Source organism: Saccopteryx bilineata, chromosome 4 (genome assembly GCF_036850765.1).
Source record: "Saccopteryx bilineata isolate mSacBil1 chromosome 4, mSacBil1_pri_phased_curated, whole genome shotgun sequence".
Lineage (NCBI taxonomy): Eukaryota > Metazoa > Chordata > Mammalia > Chiroptera > Emballonuridae > Saccopteryx > Saccopteryx bilineata.
Genome location: NC_089493.1, coordinates 41063590 through 41091258, shown reverse-complemented (window position 1 = coordinate 41091258; position 27669 = coordinate 41063590). Strand labels below are relative to the sequence as shown.

Sequence of the window (27669 nt, the reverse complement as noted above, 5' to 3'; positions counted from 1 at the left end):
CTTGCTGCTCCTGCGCAGCGCCCACCTGGCCGGAGGCAAGGACCGCCGGTTGCCAGGGACAACAAGGATGTTGACGCAGGCGCCCGCTCGTTGCCCTCACGCTGGGTGGGCACCTCCCCTGGTCTCTAGCTTTGTCCACAATAATTAAGCGATCCAAAAAGGATGAGCCTTTAGCTGTCCTTGCTCCTATTTCCATTGCTCGTGGACCTTTGGAATCATAATGATCATCACCATTAAACGAGTCTCTGTGTCAGAAACTACAGGAAGGGCTTAATTTTCACAAGGCTTTGTGAGGCAGTTCTTTTTTTCCTTTTTTCTTTTCTTTCTTTCTTTTTTTTTTAAATCTCCACTTTTACCGAACTCTACTAGTGGTTTTAGATGGGTTTAGGTAGTTACACACCTGCAGTCATTTTGTGGTTTCACAAAATGTCCATGGCTGATTTAGTTTTTACCATAACTATTCACGGCGATAATTATGATTATCCAATATTTTAGAAAATCTTACTGAGGTGAGAGTTATTGATCTTAGGGATAACCTCTGGTTCAACCCTTAGAATGGCGGTCTGCCAGAGCTCCTTGTGACTGTGCTACTTGGGCAGGGTGTGCCCCGGACTGGACAGGGTGTCTGCAGAGCCACGGAGGCGTGACTGCGGAGTATGGGGTGCATGGAGAGAAGACGCAGGAGCCCAGCTGGGAATTTGGATTATGATTTTCCTGTCCGGGGCCTTGAATTCTGACCCAGGAGTTTGGGTTTTATTGCTGCAGGCACGGGTACTATGATTTAGGAAGGTGAAGAACAGATTAGGCTGCTCCCTGCTGGCAGCTGCTAGGTAATTCAGTTTATTTCTGCCTAAGGTAACGCACTATGGTGGAGAAGAATATCCTTATCAATTACAGACATTATGATTTTTTTCGAGAAAACATCTACAAAGTAATCAGAAGTTAAATTGGGCCTGAAAGAACCAACTCATATTTAGCATAAATGCCTTATTTTTAAATTATTGTTATTAACTCACTGATGTTTTGGATGGCATCCTTGTTTAGAAAGGTAGCAATGATGATTGTTAATGCTCACTTAGTATTTTTATAGACATTTCACACACTCAGGATCTTAAAGTAACTGTTAGGTGACACACGCACAAGGCTTCATGAGCTTTAAAAGAAATTTATTTATGCATCTGAGGGCAGATGGGCTCAGACCCTAGTGGCATCCGTCCCGAGGGTCTGCGGAGTTTAATTTTTATAGGGTTAATGAACAAGGCTTAGTCAGGAAGTTAGTTTGGGCACGAAAATTTGGGGTGTGGTGAGGGGATCGCTTTCCACCTTGCCAGGGTGGGAGGGTGGGTGAGGGGACGTGGGTATCAATCAGTCAGGTTTGCTCAGGTGGGGAGTCATGGGAACTGCCAAATTCAATGCCAGATTAAAGTTTAACCTGAGGTTTTTTGCTAAGGGGCCCTGGACCTGAACCTAACAGTAGCAATAGTCTCATTTTCTTTATTTTAATTAATTTAATTCCTATTTTTTACAAAGTTTCTTAGATATGATGAGTCATCTGAAGACGATTCAGTCAAGATCTCTGAAGTATTAAGCTCTCTATTTGATTTTAAAATCTTTGTCTTCTTTCTCTTTTTGAGGGTGTGGAGTTGAGGATTTCCAGAGCTCATTTGGAAAATAAAAATACAGGTAAGTCTTTGCTGCTCTGAACCCCGTTCCCTCCTACCCCCTCCAGGGCCTCCCTTAATCAGCTGTGGTGTCTCCCACGTGTTCCTCAGAACTCACGCCCTTTCTCTCATTAGCTCCACGCCTTTCCTAAACCCCTTTGTCACCCTCCCTCTCTGTTTCCCTTCATTATCAAACTTCTTTTTTTTTTAATTAAAAAATTTATTTATTTATTTATTCATTTTTAGAGAGGAGAGAGAGAGGTAGAGAGAAGGGGGGAGGAGCTGGAAGCATGAACTCCCATATGTGCCTTGACCAGGCAAGCCCAAGGTTTCAAACCAGCGACCTCAGCATTTCCAGGTCGACGCTTTATCCACTGAGCCACCACAGGTCAGGCCCATTACCAATCTTCTTAAAAGTAGGGTCTCCATTTTGGCTATGACGCATTTCTTCACCCGGAATTCTAAACTGCCTCCTCCTCATCTTCTAATAGTCTTTTCTCGTGCTCCATTCCCATCCATCTCCTTTCCTGAAGAATTTGGCACCATTATCCAGTTGCCCCAACCTTTCTTTAGAAACTCACCTCCTGTTTGCTTCTGGATATTACTTCTTCACTTCCTTCCCTGGCTCCCTTTGTTGTCTTCCTCCTATTTTCCCAAAGAGGCGATCAGCCTGGGCTCCTTCCTTGGTCTTCCTTCGTACCTTCTAACCCCTCCTCTAGAATACAGGCGAGTTTACACAAGTAAACTCTCAAGTTGTATCTCCTGCCCAATCTCTCTTCTAAGTATCAATCTTGTAAACCAGCCTAAACATTCTCATCTAGCTACATTGTGAACATGTTAAATTCAACCTGTTCAAAATCAAAGTCTGCATTGCAGGTGGTTTCTGTGCCTATTGAAACCACACTTGTCTCATCAGCCTGTCTTAAAAGCTGCCTCATCCATAAATTTTCTTTGGAGTCTGAAGGCAAAGGACCCTATTGTTCGACTTGGCCAAGTCTGTTTATTAACCCTATCAAACCGCTACCACATTGGCTAACACCAAGACACTCGTGGTGCTCTTCTACATCTCCCACCTGCTTCTCTGCACTCAGAAGGGAGTGCTAAAGTTTGGGTGTTCGGAGATGCCCTATTCAAGGTCAACATGGGGATTGTTAGAACTCTATAGTAGTAAAGCAAGGCCCAGCACTTGGCCACTCAAGTGCATTCCAGTAAGAGAGAGTTGTCCCACTTACTGCTCAGCAGTCATTCCTCACAGTGAGAAACGAGTGGAGAAAGAAGTGTGAGCTCTGTATGGGAGCAAAAGTCTTCACAGTGCTGTAAGGGCCAGCGTGAGGCTTGGGATGATGCTCTGGGTTGAACTGTGTCCCCCAAAATGATATGTTGAAGCCCCAAACCCCAATATCTCAGAATGTGACCTTATTTGGTTGTTAGGTTGGGCACTAATCTGATATAACTGGTGTCCTTGTAAAATGGGGTAATTTGGACACAGAAGGCAGATGATGTGAAGTCACCTAGGAGGACGACACCTGTGTGCCTGGAGTGATGCACCACAGATTGCTGGCCACCAGCAAAAGCTAGAAGAGGCAAGGAGGGAGTCTCCCCCAGAGCTGACAAAAAGAGCGCAGCCCGCTGACACCTTGGTTTCAGACTTCCAGCCTTTCAGCCTTACCTGACAAGACCATCCCCACCCCAAGCACCTTACAACCCCATCCCGCTTATTACTCACTGCAAGTGCCACACACTTGCATGTCTTAGCACCCGAGTTCATGTTCTTTCTTCATACTGGAATGACCCTTCTTTATCTGGAAGAAGCCAGGACCCAACCCCAAAGCCAAAGTTCACCTTCTCTCTTGCTCCTATTTCATGCTGCCTTTTATTTAGTTAGCATTTCCACATAGCTGTCACCCATCTCCCCCATCGTGGCTGTTGGCACAGTGTCCAGTGCCCTTGTGATTTCCATGAGTGCTTATTCAACTTATGTACGAAACTGGTCAATGGCAGCTTTTGTTAGTAACTCTTCCTTTTTTCTCCCACTACTTTTATGCTTCCCATTGCTACAACCTTCATCCACTTAAACCTCGTCATCCTTGACTTTTGACAGTAACAGTGAAATAAAATATGCAACTGGACTTTCTACAAAAGAAGCAAGAAGACTTATCTTGGTGATGGCACGAATGTTAGTTATGTTACACAGTTCAGAGTCTCTCTTATTCACAGCCCCATGCTCAGTGCTTGACACATAGTAGGTGCTCAGTAAATAACTACCAAGAGAGGGAATTCACAGCAATTATCATTGCTTCATGCCGCAGTTGTGTTGCATATTATTATAAGAAGCTAATGGAAGGTTTTAGGATCACCTTAAAATATCTGCATCAACCACATAGCATAATATGAAAAGTGTTTTCCAGTTTTACTACTCTCTTCGGTGATTTCTATTAATAGCCCAGAGTAGTCATACACCAGGTTGGAGTTGGATCATGTGGTCCAGGAGACAGGAGTAAAGTGAGCACGTGGTCTCGGCCTTCCAAGCATGTCCTCAGGAGATTTCATCTCTTACAACTTTTGCATTTTCTGATCAGACCACAAGAAGAGAGGGAGATGTTTTTACATTTAGTAACATTTATTTATGCATTCAGTATCAAGTACATAAGTGCAAATATCCAGAGTCCATAATTAAGTCCATGAGGAACTACAGAGAAAGTAATACAAATCGTAATAAAGTGAACATGCTGGCACTTTTCAGTTACCACACATGTAAGTCAGCCCATCAGTCCCACACAACAAAAGTACTGCGTGTTTGTTTTGGATTTATTCATCTATGTAATTATTTTAAGTTATACAAAACTGATCACCATAGAAGTACGGTCGACTGTTTTTATTTTTACGTTGTGTGCGTTGGAAAAAAACACTAAAACATCGGTCTACAATTCTATATATTGTTATTAAAGATTAATCCAACCAGCAACCCAAGGACATAAAAGCAATTTCCACTATTGCGTCAGTGCACTGGGAGGAGAGGCCTAGCCCCGGGGAACGCTAGAAGCTACAGAAGCATTGCAGAGGGGGGGAGGAACACTGAGGAGGGGAAGAGAGTCGGGCTCTCACCATCATGCACTTTTATGTTTTTAGCAACACGAAATTAAAAACCACATCTAATACACTTTTTTTCTATACTTTAGTGCTTGACACAAGTGACTCAAATATCCTAAGAATACAGAAACAGCCTAAAAACAGCTGCTTTGAAGTTTGTCTCTAAGATTATGGTACTGGGGGGGGGGGGGAGAAACAATCGATTTGCCGTAACATGTAAGAACAGAGGTGTTACCACTCCAGACATTCCTGTTTTGTGTCTCGTCCCAGTGGGATACCGATTTATTCAGCGTGCCTTTTAGCGCCTGGGATTTTAGCCTGAATCCTAAAAAGACAACATCAAAAGGTAATAAATCACAAGGGTGATTAATGAAGTTATTTTATGACATTATGTGTTGTTGCTTTAATTCGCTTAAGTGACCATGTAGCTTAATATTCCGAGGAATATAATTTTTATGTATGAGTGTCCATAAACACATTTCTTTTTGAATTGATTTTAAAAACTTTAGTTTTAATTACAGTTGACATTCAATGTTATTTTGTATGTTTCAGGTGTACAGCGTAAGGTTAGACAGTCACACTTTACAGAGTGGTCCCCTTGCTCCTGCCCGCTCCCCGCTATTTCCAGTACCCACCTGGCACCACACATAGTTATTATGATATTACTGACTGTACTCCCTATGCTGTAGTTTACATCTTTGTGATTATTCTGTAACTACCAATTCGTACTTCTCAATCCCTTCACCTTTTACACCCATCCCCCAACCCCCCTCCCCTCTGGCAACTGTCAGTCTGTGCTCTGCATCTGGGAGTCTGCAGAAACACATTCCTATGCAGCAATAAGAAGGACGTGTAAATCAGACAATGAATGATCCAAGAAGGCCACATTTTTAAAAAAATTATAACTTTTTAGGTAAACAAAGATATCGACTTATTTCAGGATTACAGAAACTGTGATGTAGTTAGGTGACCATTTATCACCCAGTTGGGGACACTTTTGAAAGAGAAGGAGAATGCTGTTACTAACTATTCCAAGACAACGAGCATAAATGGGGAAGGTTCAAGGTAAAGGAACCTATGGTTAACCTTAGCATAGTCAAACTACCCAGAACTGGAATTAGAAAGCCCAAGTGTCAGTCCCCACTGTACTACTAGTTAGCCATGTGACATAAGGCCAGCTAATGAGCTCTCCTGATCCTCCAGCATCCATCTTTAGGGTATGGGTGTGATTAGATGTCTCCAAGGCCCCTAAAATCCTGTGATCCTCACAGTATGGCAGCATTATTCTATGGTGAGTTTATACTGGAAGCATTCTGTTTTGTTAGCGCAAAGCTTTATGAGCTCTATGTAGATCTTGACTGAGACCTTGCTCTGTGCCAGGCACCCTTCTAGACCCTGGACTTCACTGAACAAGAGAGAAGGTGCCTGCTCTCGGGGAGCTCTCTGCTCTTGGGGGTTGAGGAGTCAGAAATAGGTAGATAAACAGAGAAGTTCAAAACTAGTCCCCAGACAGAACTTATTATCATTCATTCATTAAAACTCATTCATAGAAGAAAATGTCAACAGTAAAATCTCTCACATTTCTCTCAGAAATATTTTTTCCGATATAGCTCCTCAGGCAAGGAAAACAGGAGAAAAACTAAACAAATGGGACTACATCAAACTAAAAGTTTTTTTTTCATAAAGAAGAAGACCATCAACAAAACAAAAAGAAAACCTACTAAATGGGAGAAGATATTTGCCAATGATATATATGATAAGAGGTTAATATCCAAAATTTATAGAGAACTCTGAAAATTCAACACCAAAGCAACAAACAATTAGAAAATTGGCAGAACACCTTCATAGACACTTTCTCCAAAGAGGACATCCAGATGGCCAATAGATATATTGAAAGATGCTCAATGTCACTAATCAGAGAAATGAAAATTAAAACCACAGTGAGATCTCACTCACTTCTACCAGAATGGCTATCATTAATAAATCAACAAACAAGTGTTGACAAGGGTGTGGAGAAAAGGGAACCCTCATGTACTATTGGTGGGAATGCAGATGAGTGCAGCCACTATGGAAAACAATGTAGAGGGTCCTCAAAATATTAAAATGGAACTGACATATGACCTAATTATTCCATTTCTGAGTATCTATCCAAAGAAACTCAAAACATTAATTCAAAAGAGTACATGCTCCCCGCCATGTTCATTGAAGCATTATTTACAATAACCAAGATATGGAGGAAACCAAAGTGTCCATCAATAAACAAGTGGATAAAAAAATAGTGTGTGTGTTTGTGTGTGTATGTATATGTGTGTATATATACACACATATACATACACACACAATAGAATATTACTCAGCCATAACAAAGAATAAAATCTTACAATTTGTGATGTAAGGGATGGATCTAGAGGGTATGGTGTTGCATGAAGTAAGTCAGACAGAGAAGGACAAATACCATACGATTTCACTTATATATGGAATCTAAAGAACAAAATAAATGAACAAACAAAATAGAAACAGACTCATAGAGAGAACAGACTGATGGTTGCCAAAGGATTATAGGGTGTTGAGCATTTGCGTGAAAAAGGTGAAGGGATTAAGAAGTACAAATTGGTAGTTATAAAACAGTCACAGGGATGTACAGTACAGCATAGGGAATATAGTCAATAACATTATAATAACTATGTACAGTGCCATCTGGGCACTGGAATTATCAGATCACTTTGTAAAGTATATGACATCCAACCACTAGTCTGTACACCTGAAACTAATACAAAATAATACTGAATGTAAACTGTAATTGAAAAATATATGTGATTTGATTGAGTCAAAAAGACCTCATTCTTCACGATACCTAAAATAAACCAATAAAAGTTTTGTTTGAGAGTTTTAAAATTTATAGCCCTGGACAGTTGGTTCAGTGGTAGAGCACCAGCCTGGCATGTTGATGTCCCGGGTTTGATTCCTGGTCAGGGCACATAGGAGAAGCGCCTATTGCTTCTTCACCCCTCCCCCTCTCACTTTCTCTATCTCTCTCTTCCCCTCCTGCAGCCATGGCTCAATTGGAGCGAGTTGGCCCGGGTGCTAAGGATAGCTCTACTGCCTCTGCCTCAGGAGCTAAAAAATGGCTCTAGTTGCAACGGAACAAGGGCTCTAGATGGGCAGAGCATCGCCCCTAGTGGACTTGCCCAGTGGATCCCAGTCAGGGTGCATGTAGGAGTCTGTCTCTGCCTCCCCTCTTCTCATGAAAAAATAAAAATGACCATAAATCACCTATCATTTTATTATCCTTTTATTACCCCTACCTCATCCACTCATACACCTGCTTAAGATAGTCTCTCCTTTGTATAAATTGCACTGCGCAACTTACTTTGCCACAACAGCATTTATGTGAGTCCTCACAAGTCCCAGATATTGGTCAATCTGTGCCTATAACAAGGAAGAAATTATGAGCACATCCAAAGTTCACAAGGTCAAAATGTAATGTGAATGTTTGACATCACATAGAACTTACCTGGTGCTTAACATACACTACAGGTAGAGTAAACATTGAAACCACAGCTGGGATGAAAAACAAATGAAAGTATTAAAATTCTGAGAGTTATCAGTATCTATAAGCTTATAGCTACAAGTTTATATAGTTATATGATATCATAGCATTACTTACAATAGCTAGCATTCTAGATAAAAGATGACAGAGCAGTTTATAAGGAAAACAAAGGGATACTGAGCCCTTCACAGATATTAAGTCATTATCCTTAGAATGAAGGCAGTCTGTGCCCTCCCAAGATGAAAATGGATTTGGGTCCATAACTGCCATTGCAAACAGATATACTATATATAGAAGCCAAAAACAAAACAAAAATCAGTTGTGGTTAAAGAAAAAACAAACTAAGAAGTTCATTATTAATGTGTAAAATATACCATACTCTTTATTGAACTATGGTCGGGGAAATACTCCACACTCAAGAGATATCTGGTATTTGTTCTTGGGAACCTATCAGTGCCAGCTAACAGCCCGGGAAGCTCTGCGCTCACAGAGTGTGTGTGTGAAGGAAGACAACACGCTTGTCTGCTCTTACCCATGAGCAGCAGGGTCAGGCCATTGAAGAGAGCGCCAACGTAGGTCAGGAGCCACATCAGGACTGCAAACTGAAAAGTGAAATGATTATCAAAGCTTCTAAAACCGTGACAGAGAACAACAGTCTTATTTCATTGACTTCTTTTTCTATTAGAATTTGAGGCAAAATGTATCATGATTTCAACAGGAATTGTTGGAGCATTTAAAGCCTGTCACAGAATATTGAAAGGGGATACTGCCTTTTCTCAGAACACTTTGGGTGGCTCTGTTATAAGATTCGAGGGACTCAATGAAATAATAATCTAGGGCAGGGGTCAGCAATCTGCTGTCCTTGGCCTATTTTTGTGTGGACCCATGACTTAAGAATGGATTTTACATTTTTAAATGGTCGAATAAAATCAAACAAGAGTAACATTTTGGGATATGTAAAAATGATATGAAACTCAATTTCAGCATTCATAAAGTTTTATTGGCACATAGCCACAGCCATTCATTTATATATTGTCTTTGGCTGCTTTCCTGCTACAATGACAACAGAGATTATGTGGCCCACAAAGCTTAAAATATTTACTACATGGTTCTTTACAGGTAAGGTATGCTGACCCCTGCCTCTAGCCCACAATATTTACATTACAAACACAAATAGAAATGCCTTAAGAGCCCCACAGTAAGTAATTGTAATCTCCTTGGTGTCTCTCCTTAGACTTTACTTGGTGAGTTGTTAGTCCAGAAAAGCACCTTGAGGGTCAAGGTCACATCACCCACTTTTCCTTCTGCCCTTCCTTGAACAATTACTGGGCATCCCGTGGTACAAGATCCCTGTCAAGTGTGGACAAGGTGCTCTGGGAGCCCAGGGAAGTCACAACAATCTTGCTAGGGTTTTGCCAATCATGACTGATGGACTATAATTTTATTTGTAAGCCACAGAGTGGTCAGGTGGTTAAAGCAGCTCTGTCAAAGAAATAAGGTGCGTTTGATGAGAGCACCAGGGATTACACCCAGGTGCCGAGGGCCCTGCGTTCCTGGGCTCAGTCTCACAGCTCACACAGTGTAAAGACACTGAACTATTAGCAGACCCCAGAGTTTCTTTCAATGGAAAAGCACAGTGTTTTTCACATTCCTCAAACTAGATTTTTATTTTAAAATTAATTTTAGAAAATTGGCAGACGAATTGAAAATGGTAGGGAGAAGCAACCTGGTATGTTACAAGTACAGAACTAGATGTTGTGTAACCCGGCTTTGATCCCAGCTCTGTCAGTCAGTGACTTACTGGGCAACCTCAGGTAAGTGTCTTAGCCTCTCTGAGCCACAGTCTCAACATCTGTAAAATGAAGGGATTAGACTGGATGAGCTCCATGGTACCATACAGCTGGAAGTTTTCTGACTCTAGGGTATTATTACCACTTGCATCTTATTCTCTATTATGTGGGTTTGGGTTTATTAAATTGTCCCCTTAGAAAACAAACAAAACTGTTGAGTGAACAGCTTAAGCAACCGTACTTTTAAGGAATCCACCAGGTCCTGGACAAGGAAGAGTCTCCTCAGCTCTTTAAGCGTGTTGTTCACGTAAAACTGCAGGCAGTCCGTGTACTTCTGAATCTGCTCCTGAGAAAGGGTGATCTCGAGCTCCAAGTAGGCCCTGTCAACAAACCATCCCCGCAGAACACTCTGTCAGAGGGAACCACAAAACAGCTAAGCTTTCCTTCTTTCTCTGAGCGTGACAGCCGGTCAGCCTGGGGGGTGTATGCCAGCCAGTGGGCTGCAGGGCACCATTCCCAGTTCCTGGGGAACACGAGGTTCATGGCACCTACTGGGGTGCTGTGGTTGCTGCTGTCTCCTAATGACAGCCTTGTAGCATGGCTGACAGGTCAGAGCAACTGTTTACAATCAGCTCATTTGTTGAATTCTCGAGAGATCCCTGGCTCACCAGATAATCGTGAAAGTCCTCATTTCTTCTTGGCTGAGTAGACCTGAAGTATCCTTTTAAATAGTTGAAATATCTGGAAAAATCCTAGCTGCCGATTAGTATCTGTCATCTAAAACTCTTTAAGATTTCATATTTAAATTCTGGAAAGTTCTTCCAAGATTTTATCTGAGAGCTCTGAAAACTCAAGTGAGCTGAGCGATATTGAAATGCTCGCTAGTTCTATTAAGAAAGGTGTCTTTATTTATTTTGTTCATTAGATTCCTCACAGAAGTGAAATCATACACAAACAAAAAATAGTCACAGACTCACAGAAAATAGAATGACAGCTGTCAGAGGGGAGAGGGTTTGGGGAGTTGAGTGTAAAAGGTGATGGGATTAAGCAAAAAAAAAATCTCGGACACAGACAACAGTCTGGTGATTACTGAGGGAAAGGGGGTGGGGGGGAGAGGGTTAAGGGAGATAAATGGTGATGGAAGGAGACCACTCTGAATGGTGAACACACAGTACACCATAGAGATAATATATTATAGAATTACACACTTAAAACCTATATAATCTTATTAACCAATGTCACCCCAATAATTTAAATAAAAAGATAATCATCTACATAAAGATACCCCCCATAAAAAAGAGAGGTATCTTTACTAACTGCATTTTTCATTTGTTCAGATGGTTAAATTTAACTCCTGGGGAGAGACACCAAGCTCCTCAAATACATGCAAATCAGTCTCTCCTCCTGTCTGGCCAAGTTCCACCCTCTCTCTCTCCATGTGTCCACCCAGAGGATATCCCTAAGTTCTCACAGCGCTTACCTAACTTTGGGAATTGGAATGAAAAAAGAAAAACAGCATCTGGCTTGAGCTTTAGGGAGTTTACATTTAAATATTTTAGCTTTTCTCCCATTTAGAAAAAATATATAAAAATATTAATTTGTTTAAATAATATGTTTTGATTCAAAATGTACTGAGTCAAATATTTCTTTTACTGATCAAAACAATCAGCCAAAGAAAAGTTCTACAGTTTAAAAGGGTCTCTTAAAGATAAAGTAGTTGAACAAACTCTAATTAGACTCTTGGTCCTATACTGGGTATTGGAAGAAGTAAACCAAATGGAGGATAAGTTGCCCCTGTAACTTGATTGTTATATAGAGAGAGTATAGAAATAAAAACTCAAAAACCCTGGTTCTGGCTCGTGTTCTTTCCTGGCCACGTGACCTTGGCTGAGTCACCTGACTTCTTAGAACCTCAATTTTTTATCTGTAAATAAAGATCACAATGCTCTTGCCTTCTTCATAGAGTTGGGGGGATTAATTGTTTTTGAAACACTTTTTTAGATTATAAAACATTGTAGACATATCATGAATCATGATTACTATTAGTAAAAATTAAATATAACATGAATGTTAAATTTATTTTAAATTTATATGATATAAACTTATATTAAACATTACATACGTAATTAGTAGTAATTAAAATATGTAAAAATCAATAAAGCATTGTGTTTGAATAGATAACTGAGTTGTAGAAATTCACCAGGAATATTAGATAGTAACTAAGACAGGGTGCTAAAGGAGACCCTTTAGGAGACCTGCTGGGACTCGGACAAACACCGCCCGAAGAGCAGCGGGGTGAAACAGGTAGGGGCACAGAGCCCGTGAGCGGCTGGGCAAGGGCTGCTCTGGCTGCGGCACTCACTTGAACGGGTGGCCCTCGTCGGTTTTCTGCACGGCTTGTAAAACAGACTTGTAGATGCGGAAACTGATGGTGGCCGAGAGCGCGGCGAGGGCCAGGTAGGCCACGACACTCACGACGCTGAACTGGGTCAGGGAGAAGAGCAGCAGCAGGAAGCTCCCGAACACGATGCCGGTCTGCTTGATGTCCCGCCAGTACAGCAGGTCAATAGCTGCGGGGGAGACACAAGCGCAGCACTGAGCACGGCTGCCCCGGCCCGGGGGTCGGGGGTGGGGGGTGCGGACTGCAGGTTCTCACTGGCCTCCGGTCCCTAAACACAGCGAGTGGAAACGGGGCTGTGCCCAGGGCACTTGCTGTCATCCCATTTTGGGCTGGAAGAGTCTTTTCCATCCCTGGCAATTGTTCATAAATCCCCAGATAAGAAAAGGCTGTTGCATCTCCAGCAACCACATCTCCGTGAACACATCCCACTGGGCTACGCCACCTGTACAACGGCCCAAATCGTGTGACTGAAACTACACTGAAAATACAGAAGACCGTGAAAAACCTGTTCTCTTCTTTTGGGCAGCATTGGTCGTGTGTGTATCTGGATGCCTTGCTGACAACTCTATGTCCCACTGGTGGCCACAGATGTGCACGTCAGTCATACCAACCGTTCCTGCTGGGAGAGGAGCGCAGCAATGACAAGAGAGGTCTGGAGAGGCGGAGCCCTCTGGAGCCCCTGGCGGCCGCAGACCTGCCCAGCACCGAAGACATCTGAACACCAGAGGGCCTGCCTCCTAAACCAGCCTGTCTCAGCAGCCCAGGAGCAGACATTTGGATGAAACCATTTTGTATGTGATTTGTTCACTTACATTTTATGACTGAAAAATCTGGCATACAAACTTAAAAATCTACATCACATCTATGATTATTTCCCTTTTTCAACTTAGAAAAAAACTTAAATTCAAAAGAATAAAGCCATGGAGCTTCAGTTGTGATACAAAATGAGAATATTTCTAATATTCCAGTCAGGAGATTATGAAAAAAAAGCATAGAAACCTTGCTTAAGAATGTACGGAAATTTCCCCTCCAATTAGACAAGTGATATTTTTTTTTAATTGAGATAAAATTGACATATAACATTGGATAAGTTTAAGGAGTACAACATGTTGATATATTTGTATATTGTAAGATGATCACCACCACAGTGTCAGCTAACACCTGTATTATGTCGTATAGTTTCTTTTTCTGTGGGGAGAACATTGAAGCTCTAGTCTCTTAGCATTTTTGAAGCACATACCAAGTATTGGTGACTATAATCACTATGCTGTGTAATTAGCTCACCAGAAGATGAACGTATTCATCTTCTAACTACAAGTTCGTACCCTTTGGCCAACATCTCCTCATTTTCCTCACCCTCTAAGCCTTGGTATCCACCGTTCCACCCTCTATGAATTTGGATATTTTAGATTTGACATATAAGCAATAACATACAGTATTTGTCTTTTTCTGTCTTATTTCACATAGCATAATGCCCTCAAGGTCCATCCATGTTGTTGCAACAATCATTTTATAGAATAGTGTGTCAATCAATTTTCAGAAAGAAAAAGCAAGGCACAAAATTTCCATCTCACAGTCAAGTGAACATGGCAGTTGCTTACACTGCCAGCTTCATATGCAGGGTACACAGAAGCATCTGGTTTACAGACTTAGCCAGTCATCTGCTTAAAGGAAACTGTAGAAGAGAACAGAGAGCAGCTCCCATCATACAACAGGTGTGTGACTAGCTGAAAGAACCGTCTGACAAGGTCCCATAGCCTAGTGACAACCCGGACACTGTAGTGTGGATGTAAAGAAAGTTGCAGAGCAAAGAATTAACCAGCAACAGCACCCTTACCCCAAGAGCTGGCTAGAGAGTAAATCAGTGGTTGAAAGGTGGAAAGGCTCCTCTTATAACAGGCTGTGGCTACCCCAGCAATCTGGAGCCTGAGAGAGAACTGAATTTAAGCTCATCTATCATCCATCCCCTGCTATTCCCCACCCACCACCACGACCTGGCCCACCAATGACATGAACTCAGCAAGATTACTGTAGCCAGCCATATCTCTGGGAAAAAACTTGCTCCATTTTTTCTACAACACAGTGGCAATGTAAGAAGTAGAGGAGAAGATCACAAGCATGTTTTGGGGTGAAACAAAAAATTTTTTTTCTCTTTTGAGTGGGGTCAGTTCTACAAGTAGGTTTCCTGGGGTACAAGAAAAACACTGTTGCCCCAAAGCCCCTATTTTGTCTCAGTCCCATCTGAGTGAGAGGGGCCCGAGCAGTTCAAACCTGTGCTGTGTACGGGTCAACTGTATTTTCAATCCTTGGTTGGGAATCAGTAGATACAGAGGGCCTACTTGTAGTTACAGGCTGATTCTCAACTGCTCAAGGGTTGATGTCCCTAAACCCTGCATTACTCAAGGGTCAACTGTAGTTACAAGATGACATGATTTGTCTAAGGGGAGTACTCTGAAGGCTAGGGGTACCAACCTCCCTCTGAAATGTCAAGGGGCATGGGAGACCTTGCAAGTAGTTTCCAGGCAAGAAGGAGATAGAATTTGCTATTTTTAAGTGAGTTGTCACTTATCGAATTGCTTACCACCATTTACAATGATATCCTCTAGAAAAGCCTTCTGAATCTCGGACTCCTGTCTAAACAGCTCTAGAATGGCAGGCATCAGGTCCCAGCTTTACTTGAAGAAACTGAGCAGAGAGCATTATTAACAAAGTAGCATGCATTTGGTACAGAATCATGACACAACAGGTCTTTTAGTCAACTCGCTAAGATTGCTGGAGGTTTCTAATTGTGAGGTTAACAGAAGATTTATTTCAGAACATCATGGGATGATTCAGGCACTTTGTGACACAATTATCTATTTACGTAGATTCTGAAATGTTCAAAACACTTTCAAATAGTATCTCATTTAAATCTTATAATAAACTCCACTAGACAGGTGTACAGCAGTTTCACCCTTATCCACGGCTTTGCTTTCCATGATCTACTATGGCCCAAAAGTATTAAATGGAAATGATCAGAAATACAACTCACAAAATTTAAAATGCATGCTGTTCTGCATAGTGTGATGAAATCTTGCATCCTTGTGCTCCGTCCCACCTGGGACATAAATCATCCTTTCATCCAGTGTATCCACGCTGTAGATGCTACTCACCTGTTAGTCACTTAGTAGCCTCTACATTATCCTGGGGACTGTAAAGGTATCATAGTGGTTGTGTTCTAGTGACCCTTATTTTACTTAATACTGGCCCAAAGCCATTCATTTAACTTCTATTACAGTATATTGTTATAACGTCTATTTTATTGTTATTCTTATTAATCTCTTATTGTGCCTAATTTACAAATTAAATTTTATCATAGATATGCATGTACAGGAAAAAACATAGTACATATAGTGTTCAGTACTATCTGAGGTTTCAGGCATCCATGGGGCTCTTGGAACGTATGCCCCACATATAAGGGGGAACATCAATATAACAGGTGAGAAAGTTAAAAGCCGAGAAACTTGCCAACTGACTAGTAACAGGAGAAACAAGATCAAAACCCGAGTTTGATGATTTTTTCCGTAACAAAACAGTTGCCTCTTACACATATGGTTATACGTTAACTGTCCTTAAAAGTATGCAAAATTAATTTGGGCAACCTGATTGATGTTTAAATTTGCTTCCAGAGCTAGATATTTAAAATAAAACTTTAAGTGACTCATTATCAGCAGTAAATAGTTATGGCTCATTTATTTATCTAATAATCACAGGAATGAAGAGATCATAAAATTTTGTTCCTGCCTTTAAGAATCTAGCTGGGAAGATTGGACATTCATTTTTAAAACACTGCATCAATGATAGTATATGTTGTGTAGTCGGAGGTGGTAGAAGTTGATTTCAAGGAAGGGATAGTAGTGGGATTGATGACAATGGACGTGGGATGGTTTGTGAACAAGGTGAACAACTTGTGAAGGAGATAGGGTGGATAAGGGGAAATATTATGAGGGATTAGTCGACAAGAATGGTGACTAATTAGCTGTGGGAGAAAGGAGGAAGAGCTAATTCAGGGTGAAAAGCAACATTTCAAAGCTGGGTGACTGAGTGATTAATATCACTGACAAAAATAGGATATCTGAGGGTGAACTGATTCCGGGAAAAGTTGACACTTGGTTTTAAACCTCCAGGTTCTGATGTGATGACATCAAGTAGGGGTAGGTACTTTGACATAGCCTGGGGCGGTGATGGAAGAGGCTCCACGATTGAGATGAGGCTGACAATTACACACAATGCATATTAATTTTTTTTTTCATTTTTCCGAAGCTGGAAACAGGGAAGCAGTCAGACAGACTTCCGCATGCACCTGACCGGGATCCACCTGGCATGCCCACCAGGGGGCGATGCTCTGCCCCTCTGGGGCGTCACTTTGTTGCATCCAGAGCCACTCTAGCGCCTGAGGCAGAGGCCACAGAGCCATCCTCAGCGCCCGGGCCATCTTTGCTCCAATGGAACCTCGGCTGCGGGAGGGGAAGAGAAAGACAAAGAGGAAGGAGAGGGGGAGGGGTGGAGAAGCAGATGGGCGCTTCTCCTGTGTGCCCTGGCCGGGAATCGAACCCGGGACTCCTGCACGCCAGGCCGACGCTCTACCACTGAGCCAACCGGCCAGGGCTGTGTATTAATTTTTTTAAATTGACTTTAGCAAGAGAAGAAGGGAGAGAGAGAGAGACAGGAACATTAATCTGTTCCTGTATGTACCCTGAATGGGAATCGAACCAGCAACCTCTGCGCTTCAGGACGATGCTCTAACCCAGTGGTCCCCAACCCCCGGGCCGCAGACCAGTACTGGTCCATGGGCCATTTGGTACCAGTCCACAGAGAAAGAATAAATAACTTACATTATTTCCGTTTTATTTATATTTAAGTCTGAACGATGTTTTATTTTTAAAAAATGACCAGATTCCCTCTGTTACATCCATCTAAGACTCACTCTTGACACTTGTCTTGGTCACGTGATACATTTATCTGTTCCACCCTAAAGGCTGGTCCGTTAAAATATTTTCTGACATTAAACTGGTCCGTGGCCCAAAAAAGGTTGGGGACCACTGCTCTAACCAACCAAGCTATCTGGCCAGGGCCATATTACTTTTCTTAAAACTTGGAAATTAAATGATTTTTTTTCCCCTTAGGGTTTGTTATAGTAGCTGTAAGTTAAATGCCAGTAATATCATATTCCAATGATTCAGGTAAATATGTACAGTAGGCAACTGGAATATAGGACTGAAATTTAGTACAAAGGCTGGTGTAGACATGGTGATCAAAGTCAGGAGAGTGGAGGAAACCTCCAAGACAAGAGAGACTAAGGGATGCAACTGTGGTTGAGAAGGTGGTGGGAAGTTCAAAGTAATAAAGAAAATGGTAAAAATAGAATGGTAGTTTGAGGAGTAGTAGCAACAAGTTTACTTTTAGGTTGAGGGAAACCTGGAAATGTTAGTTGGAAGGGAGGGCTGTGGCCACAGACGTGCGTTGAGCTGGAAAGGGAATGACATAAAGCAGCTGCAGGTAGATTTACTCACATCTTCCTCGGTCCCCGAGACCGAGGCAGACGGGGTAGGGCTTGAAGAGAGGAGGGAAAGTTGAGACCTGACGTGCAACATGGTAGTGATGAACCACAGGTGGCCACGGAGCCTGAACACGGCTAGTCTGATCTGTGGTGTGCCGCAAGTGAAGACTACGTGTCAGATTTCAGACTTAGTGCAGAAAAGGATGTCAAGTATCTCATTCATGCTTTTTATATTGACTTTTTGTTGCAAAGATCATCCTCTGGATATGTTGGATTAAATAAAATATGTTATCAAGGTTAATTTTACCTGTTTCTTTTTTTTTAATGTGGTTATTAGACAATTTTAAATTACTTACCGTTTTATTATTTGGACAGCACTGATCTAGAAAGATACAGTAACAATTCAAAAAGAAATGGAGTAAAGGACTGCCAGGAAGTAAAGAGGGTTTGGTGAAAGTCGAGGATCTCCAGGGGATCCAGTCAGCAGGGCTTGAGGCTGGGTGGTCTGAGCAGTAGACAGTGGGGCTGACCCACGGCTGTGAACTGGCACAAGGAGCCTGGTTAGAGGAGCCAACGATCAAGAGGACAGAATTCAGATGAATACCCTGGGCTTGGGCTGGGAAGAGCAGGCAGTTTAGACCGCTGTGCTGCAGGGCTGGGAGAATGGCAACTGCTGTGCATGGTCTGAGTGCCAGCAAATGGCCCGAAGCGCTGATGATTCAGTGGGAAGGGTAGGAAGTGACAAAGTGTGATCAGAGAAGAGAATGTCTGTGTTCCCGATCTGCTGTGTAAATGCCAATTTTTCACATTTTAATTTTGCTTAGAGTGATGTAAGCTTGTGTAGGAAGCTTTATAGTACCCGATCCAGAAAAGTGGATATTTGGATAAAGTTTCCTTAGAACCCAAGTTAAAAAAATATATAAAAATAACGCTATAACTGCAATAAATTACTCCAAGTAGTCTTTGCATACAACAAAGTATAGAGAGACTTTCTCTTCTTTCAATATCCTCCTACTGTAGAAAGGCCCGATGAGAGGTTACACACCGGAGTACACATTCACTAAACATCCTCACCAGAACAGGTGCATTACTGTATTGTTTGGTCAATTGTAAGTTACTTTGCCAAAAACCACTTGGCTTTGAAATGAGAGATCGGTGTGCCCTATCAATCTGGCAAATGGGCTGGGCGTGGTGGTCTCATCCTCGTCCCCAGACCACAGGTGGGGGCACACAAGGCAGCTGGCTTGGGGCTGACTTAGCCCTGATTCAGTCAAGGCTGAGCTGCCAGGGTTGACAGATTTAAAATACTGAAATCAGTGTCACTGCATTCCCATAATCTGAGCAAGAACAGAAGAGAAGCACAGAAGTTAAGCCAAGGTTTTAATTAACAGCTACATGGAAATAAAACGCTACGTCAAATTTCTAGGGAAAAAAAAACCCTTTAATGCAGTCCAAATTTTTTTTGTTTGTGAAACTATTTTAAATGTGTTCTATGATATGATCCAATAGTGGCTGCAGTACTCAGAAAGTTTATTAAAAATGTATGCAGTGAGAAGACAGTGGTGCAGATACTCATATTTTATTTATAAGGAAAAATGTGGTATCAGTGATATAAAATGGCAATAAATCGTGCACAAGTATCTGCATTATTCCACTTTATTCTGAACTGTACTTACTTGTATTCCACATTGGTCTAAAAAAAAAGATTTCTGGTAGCACTGCATCACTTGCTATGAGAAGTTAATGCCAAAATGAGAAAATCCTATTCATAGGTAAGTAACATCAGCATTTCAACAACAGGATTGTTGGAAAATGGCATGACTTTTACTTTTTAACAAGCTTCCAATAATTGATTGTAATAATCGACTACCTTCAAAAAAAAATCAGAAGGCTAGAAAAAAAACTCAGTTCTTTACAACTCAGTGTCCAAAGCAGTAGAGAAAAGCCAGTTTCTCTGATTTTCATGAGGCAAACAAAATATCATCCCAAACAGTTAACCAGAAGAAACAGGAACCTTCCTCACTTTAACTTTGCTTCATTTTGCCACCAAACTGGAGAAATGTAATGGAAAGAGATGTACAAAAATACTTTATACATAGAGACCTTCAAAGATGACAGCTCCTAGTCAACAAATTCATGAGCTTTCTTTGCCTTGAAAAGTCTCTTACATAAATGAAACCTTTAAATGTTAATTCAGGCCCCCTGAGCCCAGAGAGGAAACTGCTGGAAGGGACTTTCGCTGAGAAAACACCTGCAGTGATTACATTTCCGGACCTTTCCTTCACCTCTCCTAATGCAGCCAATATACTGTCAAGAGAAAAATGCCAACACTATTTCTAGACATTTCAATAATTCTGCAGATGTTCTGAAAGGGAGAGGTATTAAGCCATGTGCTCTGTGTAGACAGTAAAAGAGCGGAGCATTGAACCCACATGGCTGATCCTCTCCTCTACGTGAGCTTTGGTATAACAACGAAAAATGAAGGATTTGATTACCAAACCCACAGCCAGCAACAATCTCTGGTACTTTTCCTCCACAGGAGACAAAAGCTAACACATTCTTCTAATGACTACCCTTCAGACTGGATGGAAGGCAGAAACTGCTCTTATGTTTCTGGGAATTCTGTAAAACAGCTGATTGTGTATCTCTCTGCCCATTCCAAGCACTAGGCCCACATTCTCTCTTTGCCACAAAGGTAACACAGCGATGCTTAGGCCCATTGTCACAGTGATAGAGTGGGCTTGGCCAAGAAATGAAACAGCAGGGCCCAGTATGGAAGACAGTGTGGCCAGCTCCTCCCGCTAACACTCCAGCAAACGGGCTCATTTGCAGGAGTCTCACAGGGCAACTGGCATCAAAGGAAGAGATGGCCATATGGAGAGAAAAACAGGCTGTGGGCACATGGTTGCTGAGGGGGACCCAGAAAAATTTGTAAGGTATTGAATAATGGATGTCTTCAATGCTTTTTCGAATGCTTTTTCTTTCTTTAAGCTTTCTGGCTGTTTCAAAATATCAGGTGTTCATTTGGTTGTGGTCATCAGTCATAATTAGTGGCAAAATCTTAAATCTGGGTCACACATTAAATATCCATCATTGTATTGGAATAGAAAAGAACCATGGAGATAGACTCCTGTTGGTAATTTATAAAAGTAAATTAAAAAAAGAGTATATTTAAATTTTTGACCTTGACCATATGGCAAAAATATTTCTTGAACTAAAAAAAATGTAAGATAAGGATAAGGATTTCTCTTTGTACTTCTGTTTCATTCAATAAAACATTGTGGCTTTCTTGACCCCTATTACATAGATTTGATTTGCAGTTTGATGGAATGTATCTCAAGACAAGATATAAAATATGACCAGAGTTACAGAGACCAGACTGATAACTGTCAGAGGGGAAGGACGTTGGAGGGCTTGGTAAAGAAGGTGAAGGGGTTAAGCAAAGAAAAGAATAATTCACGGACACAGACAACAGTGTGGTGATTAGAGGAGGGAAAAGGGGGTGAGGGAGATAAATAGTGATAAAGGGAGACTTGATTTGGGGTGGTGAATGCGTGGTGCAGTGTACAGATGATTATGTAACATTACATCTAAAACTTACATAATGTTATTAACCAATCTCACCCCAGTAAATTCAATGAAAAAAAAAAAAAGACATACAATATGACCACATTTGAAGCATGCCCAGTGAAATGAGCTGAACTGCAATCAATTCTAAAAATGCAAACTTGTTGTAATTGTACTTCCCATTTGTTCAGAATTAATACCAGTCTGTGCAAAGAGCTTGTAGGTGATGTTTGAATTATTTTCCTGCCCCTTTGGCAATAAATAAAAAAATTTTTAATTATTTGATTGTGTGAAATAATAAGACAACTTTTCTCAGATTTAAGTTTAAAATATAGATAACTCAAATATATTTGGAGGAAATAGAACTCTATACTTCTAAGTTATAAAAGTCCTAACAATGTTATTGTATTTGAAATATATGCTATACATTTGGAATATAATTATAATTATCAAAGTGTTTTTTTAAACATGTTATTATTGTCACCTTGGAAGAAGATGACTTTAAAACAACTATTGTCAAATCATTAGCTTTCAATTACAAGCTTAATTATAAGGTGATCATGTTTCTTTGAATGTCTGTGTGTACTTTCTTGAGAACTGAAAAGGTAACAAAATGTAAATATGAAAAATGGCCAGATATGCACACAGCTTGGGAGAGTATGTTGGGAAGGATGGGAAATGTGATGGTGACATACATTTAATCATTTCCAAAAAGAAAGGTAATATTCTGAAAACTATCCAACCATGTTAGCTTTTGTTTGCTGGATTCAGTTAATTTAGAACTTGATTCTATTATAAGCTAATTTAAAATACATCAGTTACTCTATAGATTCTGTTCTTAAGTATATTAACTAGTCTAAAGATAAAAGATAATTGAATAAAGAATATTTTGAAAATAAGAAAAAAGTGGGAGTGAGGGAGGCATGGAAGGGAGGAGAGAGAACTTTAAAAAATGATGCAGAAGGAAGGGCCTATTGATTCTGATCAAAGATTTCATACACAATCCCTAGGAATCTTGAGTAATGATAATGCTTTAAGAATAGAATATTAAGAATGTTTTTAATTAAAGAAATAATTCATAAAAATCTGAAAAAAATCATAGACTTGAAGTGGATTTAGATCAGTATTTTTGTCACTCTTTCTCACCCATACTGAATCTTGGCCTTTAAAAAAAAAAAGACACTGCAGAGAATCCATCCATACAGCCTAAACCCAAAGCAGGTAATTAAAAATTATTCCAACCTGCTGATGTTGATCACAATCTCTGTCTTAATTTTCAGTAGGAATAGCTTATATAGTAAAGAAATATGCATGTGAAGTTCAATTCTTTCGGTGTCAATTTCTTCCATTTAATTATTTCAAATACATTTTGAGATACGCACAATCTTGTTTTACAAAATCTACTTTTTTTATTATTAAGTGGAGGAGGGCAGGCAGAGAGACGGACTGTTGCATGCACCCTGACTGGATCTCAGCAAGCCCCCTATGAGGCAATGCTCTGCCAATCTGGGGTCTTTGCTTGGCAACGAAACTATTTCTAGCACCTGAGGTGGAGGCCACAGAGCCATCCTCAGTGCCCATCTGGGGCCAACTCACTCAAACCAATTGAGCCACAGCTGCGGGAGGGGAAGAGAGAGACAGGAAAAGAGAAAAGGGGAATGGGGAGTGGTGGAGAAGCAGATGGTCGCTTCTTCTGTGTGCCCTGACAGGGACTCAAACCTAGATGTCTAGATGCTGGGCTGACATTCTATCTACTGAGCCAACCAGCCAGAGCTTACAAAAGCTATTTTTGTTGCCTACCTACTCCTCTAGCTTCTTTTGACATGCTATAGAGATACCAGATAGCATTCAGCAAATATTAATGTTGATTAGCTGTAGGTGGTAGAACTTTGGGTGATTTGTGGCTTTCAATTGAAACTTTCTTTGTAGCAATGGAAATTTTCATAATGAGCAAGCATCAATTTTAGAAGAACAATAAAACTGTTATTCTCTCCAAAAACTTTGAAGCATTCCCTTATGAAGATTCTCTTGAAAATGATAATACACTATGAAAAAGAATACTTTTATTTGTCAATGGAGTAACATAACTACCTACATTTAGTATATTATCTGTATAATGAGAGATTTCTTTCATTAAAAAAAATCCCCAGATATCCTGCTAACCAGTTTTCCCATTGGATCCCATTAGAATCGGCAGACAAGGAGTTTGCAAATGTAGTTTTTTAAGTTGTAACATTTGTACAGTATTCTAATAATATTGAGTCCAAATAAAATGTTGTTTTTGATGGATGGTGATATTGGTCTGCCTTTATATCTGTAAAATTGTCTTTATTACAGTAAAATATGTAACAAGAGCTTGGTACAGTGACTGGCACAGAGATTGTATTGATGGAGAATCTAGGATGATGACTGAATTATGATGGTGATGACAAAAATAACGGCATAAATTAAGATCACTGCCTTACTGATGACTTTTACTGTTTGTAAAGAGAGAACTTACGTGCAAATATCTCAGAAGAGGTAAATGAGAGTTCCCTTTCTGGAACTCAGCATTAGTAAAAGAGGTGGTGTGTTGAGATGAAAAGAGTTTTAGACTTGAAGCCAAGAGTCGCCTCTTCACTACTCAACATACCACTTATTCATAAACCTTGGGCAAGCCACTTAACCTTTTTGAGCCTCTTGATGTCCACAAGTAAATTGAAAAGTTCAAATAAGAAGACCTTTGACAAATGAAGACCATGTAAATGTGATGGATTATTAAATCCACACAATCACCATTACCTAGATAATTCATATTAAAAAATCTATTGAGGAAAAAGCCATCTGCCATTGAGGCAGAGGGTAGAGCAGTGAGAAGTGAGGGGCTCTAAGGTCAGGCAGCCTGAGCTTGAATCCAGCCTCTGGCATTACTAGCTGTGTGTCTTGGTAGCAGCCTTAGTTGATCACCTGTAAAACAGGATAGTAATAAAACTTATGCATTATACTTAAATGTCATATGGTTTGTGTGAGTTAAATTCAATAGCTCAGTAAATGTGCCCAATAAATATTAGTATTGTTGTGGTCTTTAAGATTACTGTATACAGGGGTGGACAAAAATAGGTTGAATTATCAGCCATTGTTACCTAAAAGATAAATCATAAGTAAGAATACAAAATAATAATAAGACAAATAATATACTAATAAATAATAATACAAGAATAAACTTTCACATACTCACAACTGTAATCTTACTTTTGCCCACTCCTGTATATAGGTGTTTTATTAGCTTATTGCTTTATTATTTCATTTTTCACTGAGTAGAATAAGCTTTGGTTTATTAAGCAATATTGGGTATTAGAATCATTTTTTTAATTGGAAGCAGAATCTGTATAGTTTAGTATAATGTGGACTTTAAGCTTTCTCTTTAAATATTTTTCTCTATATCTGAAATCTTATACATTAATAAAATAAATATAAGGTTCCTATGATACACTGTATTGGTTTCAGTAGAGTTTTCATGTGATATACACTGGGCTGCAATTTCTCCGTGGAAGGTTTAATGATACAGAGGAAACTTGAAGCTCACTTTTTTTTTTTTAAGTGAGTGGAGGGGAGATAGAAAACAGACTCCAGCATGTGTCCAGACTGGGATTCACCTGGAAACCCCTGTCTGGGGCCGACAGTTAATCAACTGAGCTATCCTCAGCCCCTGATGCTGACGCTTAGACCAACCAAGCTATCCTAAGCACTGAGAGACAATGGTCAAACCAATAGAGCCACTGGCCTCAGGAAGGGGAGAGGGAGAGAAAGGGGGAGGGGGGAGAGAAGCAGATGGTCACTTCTCTTGTGTGCCCTGACTTGGAATCGAACCCGAATGTCCATATGCCAGGCCAATGCTCTAGCCCCTAAGCAAACTGGCCAGGGCCAAAGCTCATGTTCTTTATTCCCCTTTTCAATCAAAACTTTCTCCTTGGAGTAGTTCTGGAAGACATTATCAACAATGTTACATGAATGTTTTTTTATTGATCTTTTTTTTTTTTTAGAGACAGAGAAAAACAGGAACTCATTGTTCCACTTAATTATGCATTCATTGGTTGATTCTTATATGTGCCCTAACCAGGAAATGGTCCCGCAACCTTGGCATATGAGGACTATGCTCTAATCAATTGAGCTATACAGCCAGCGCTACTCCTAGATCATACCCATTTCCTCATTTGCATACTGGACCTTGCTCTGCTAGTCTATGGATTGGGCTCACTAAGAATTACTGTATTAAAAACCAGTATCCTCGACCCTGGCCAGTTGGCTCAATGGTAGAACATTGGCCTGGTGTGCAGGAGTCCCGGGTTTGATTCCTGGCCAGGGCACACAGGAGAAGCGCCCATCTGCTTCTCCACCCCTTCTCTTCTCCTTCCTCTCTGTCTCTCTTCCCCTCCCGCAGCTGAAGGTCCACTGGAGCAAAGTTGGCCCGGGCGCTGGGGACGGCTCCGTGGCCTCTGCCTCAGGCGCTAGAATGGCTCTGGTCACAACAGAGCAACACCCCAGATGGGCAGAGCATTGCCCCCTGGTGGGCATGCTGGGTGTATCCCAGTAGGGCGCATGCAGGAGTCTGTCTGACTGCCTCCCCGTTTCCAACTTCAGAAAAATACAAAAAAACCCCTAACAAACAAAAAAACCCCAGTATCCTCAAACCTGGTTATATACTAAACTCATTTGAGGAGCATTTGAAAAACACTGATGCTTAGTCCGATTGGTTCAGGACCTCTAGGGGTATAGGCATACTTTGTGGGGGTTTTAAAGCTCGTTTGGTGATACTAAGGTGCAGCCAGGTTTAATAACAACTGTTTTTCAAAATAAGGGAATTAAAGTGAAGAGATATGTTGAAAATGCTAAAACAAAAATATTATTGTATATTTCATTTAGATGGAAAGTTCTCTTGGTGGGGAGAAAAGGGAATTATTTACTTTTTACTATTTCTCTGTTATGCCTATAAACCTACCCACCTAGTTATTAGTCAATTTTCAAGATAATGCCTTTGTTCTATTTGACAAACGGAAATCAATATTACTAAAGACTACCAAAGGTCACTGCATGTAAAAGACCCTCAATGATCTCGCATTAATCTTCACAAGTAGCTGTGTATCGGAAATGAAAATGGTTGTCTTCAATGAATAAATAATGGCATTTTGTGTCATTTTGTGATCATAAATGTCCATGCACTTTTAACTGCTCCCTCACCTCCCAGACCCCCAGTCTCCCCTCACAACCGCCATGAGAAAGTCAACTGAGCCAAAACGTAGGATTATAATGAAATAATGTCTTACATTTTATACAAATAAAACAGAAAAATCTGCCTTTTTTTTTTTTGCTATTTTTGGTAAGAGAAGAAACCCATAATCAGAGTCTAAAAGCCAACTTTGTTATGTCTTTATGTCTAACTATATCAAGCCATAGTTGGTATTTGAATATGTATATCAAATAAACTGGAGGAACCTTAACAGAAGAATGAAATGTTATCAAGAATTTCGTATAAATTCTGCCTTCGATATAAAACATGTTCTATTCTATAACATTGTCATCACTCTCTAAAATTATACTTTTGAATTGTCGTCTATTTCTTTACGTTGTGGCTTTTAAATTTATTAGGGTCATTTACTCTTTCCAATATAGCCACACAATTTGAACTCGATTATTGTATTTTATTTCATTGCCACCTAACTGATAAAGAGGCAGAGCAAACGTCTTCTGAACTCTAAGGTCATGTTTACCTTTCTCTCCTTAAAAAAATCACCAAAGAAAAATCCCACAGGCCATTAAATATGAAAAGGCATCCTATTCTTTCTACGATATAAAATTGCAAGGGGAAGATGCCAGGTTAAAAAAACACAAAACAAAACAAAAAACAGCTTCTGCTCCAGAGTATTCTTGGTCCCCTGAGGGATGCTGCAACCCTGCAGGTTAACTCAAATGCACCTTCTTCAAAACCATATTCGTTAAATATTAAAAGACACTTCATCTTACAAATACTCAAGTTTTCCAGGCATAATTCATTCTTGCAAAATACCTGTCTCCTCCTAATCTCAAACTGCGCA

At 40.5% G+C, this 27669-nt stretch overlaps 1 protein-coding gene across 2 annotated transcripts in view; it reads right to left on the bottom strand.

Annotated features, from left to right (window-relative positions):
* Window positions 1-4262: 4262 nt before the first annotated feature.
* RTN1 (reticulon 1) overlaps window positions 4263-27669 on the bottom strand; it is a 213250-nt gene continuing 189843 nt past the window's right edge. For both annotated transcript variants that reach the window (XM_066276382.1, XM_066276383.1), the window contains 6 exons: window positions 12454-12661; window positions 10333-10471; window positions 8834-8903; window positions 8266-8312; window positions 8122-8180; window positions 4263-5076 (listed from right to left, as the gene is read on the bottom strand). In XM_066276382.1, coding sequence (XP_066132479.1) covers window positions 5034-5076; window positions 8122-8180; window positions 8266-8312; window positions 8834-8903; window positions 10333-10471; window positions 12454-12661 — 566 coding nt within the window. In that variant the 3' untranslated portion in view covers window positions 4263-5033. The remainder of the gene's footprint in view (window positions 5077-8121; window positions 8181-8265; window positions 8313-8833; window positions 8904-10332; window positions 10472-12453; window positions 12662-27669) is intronic.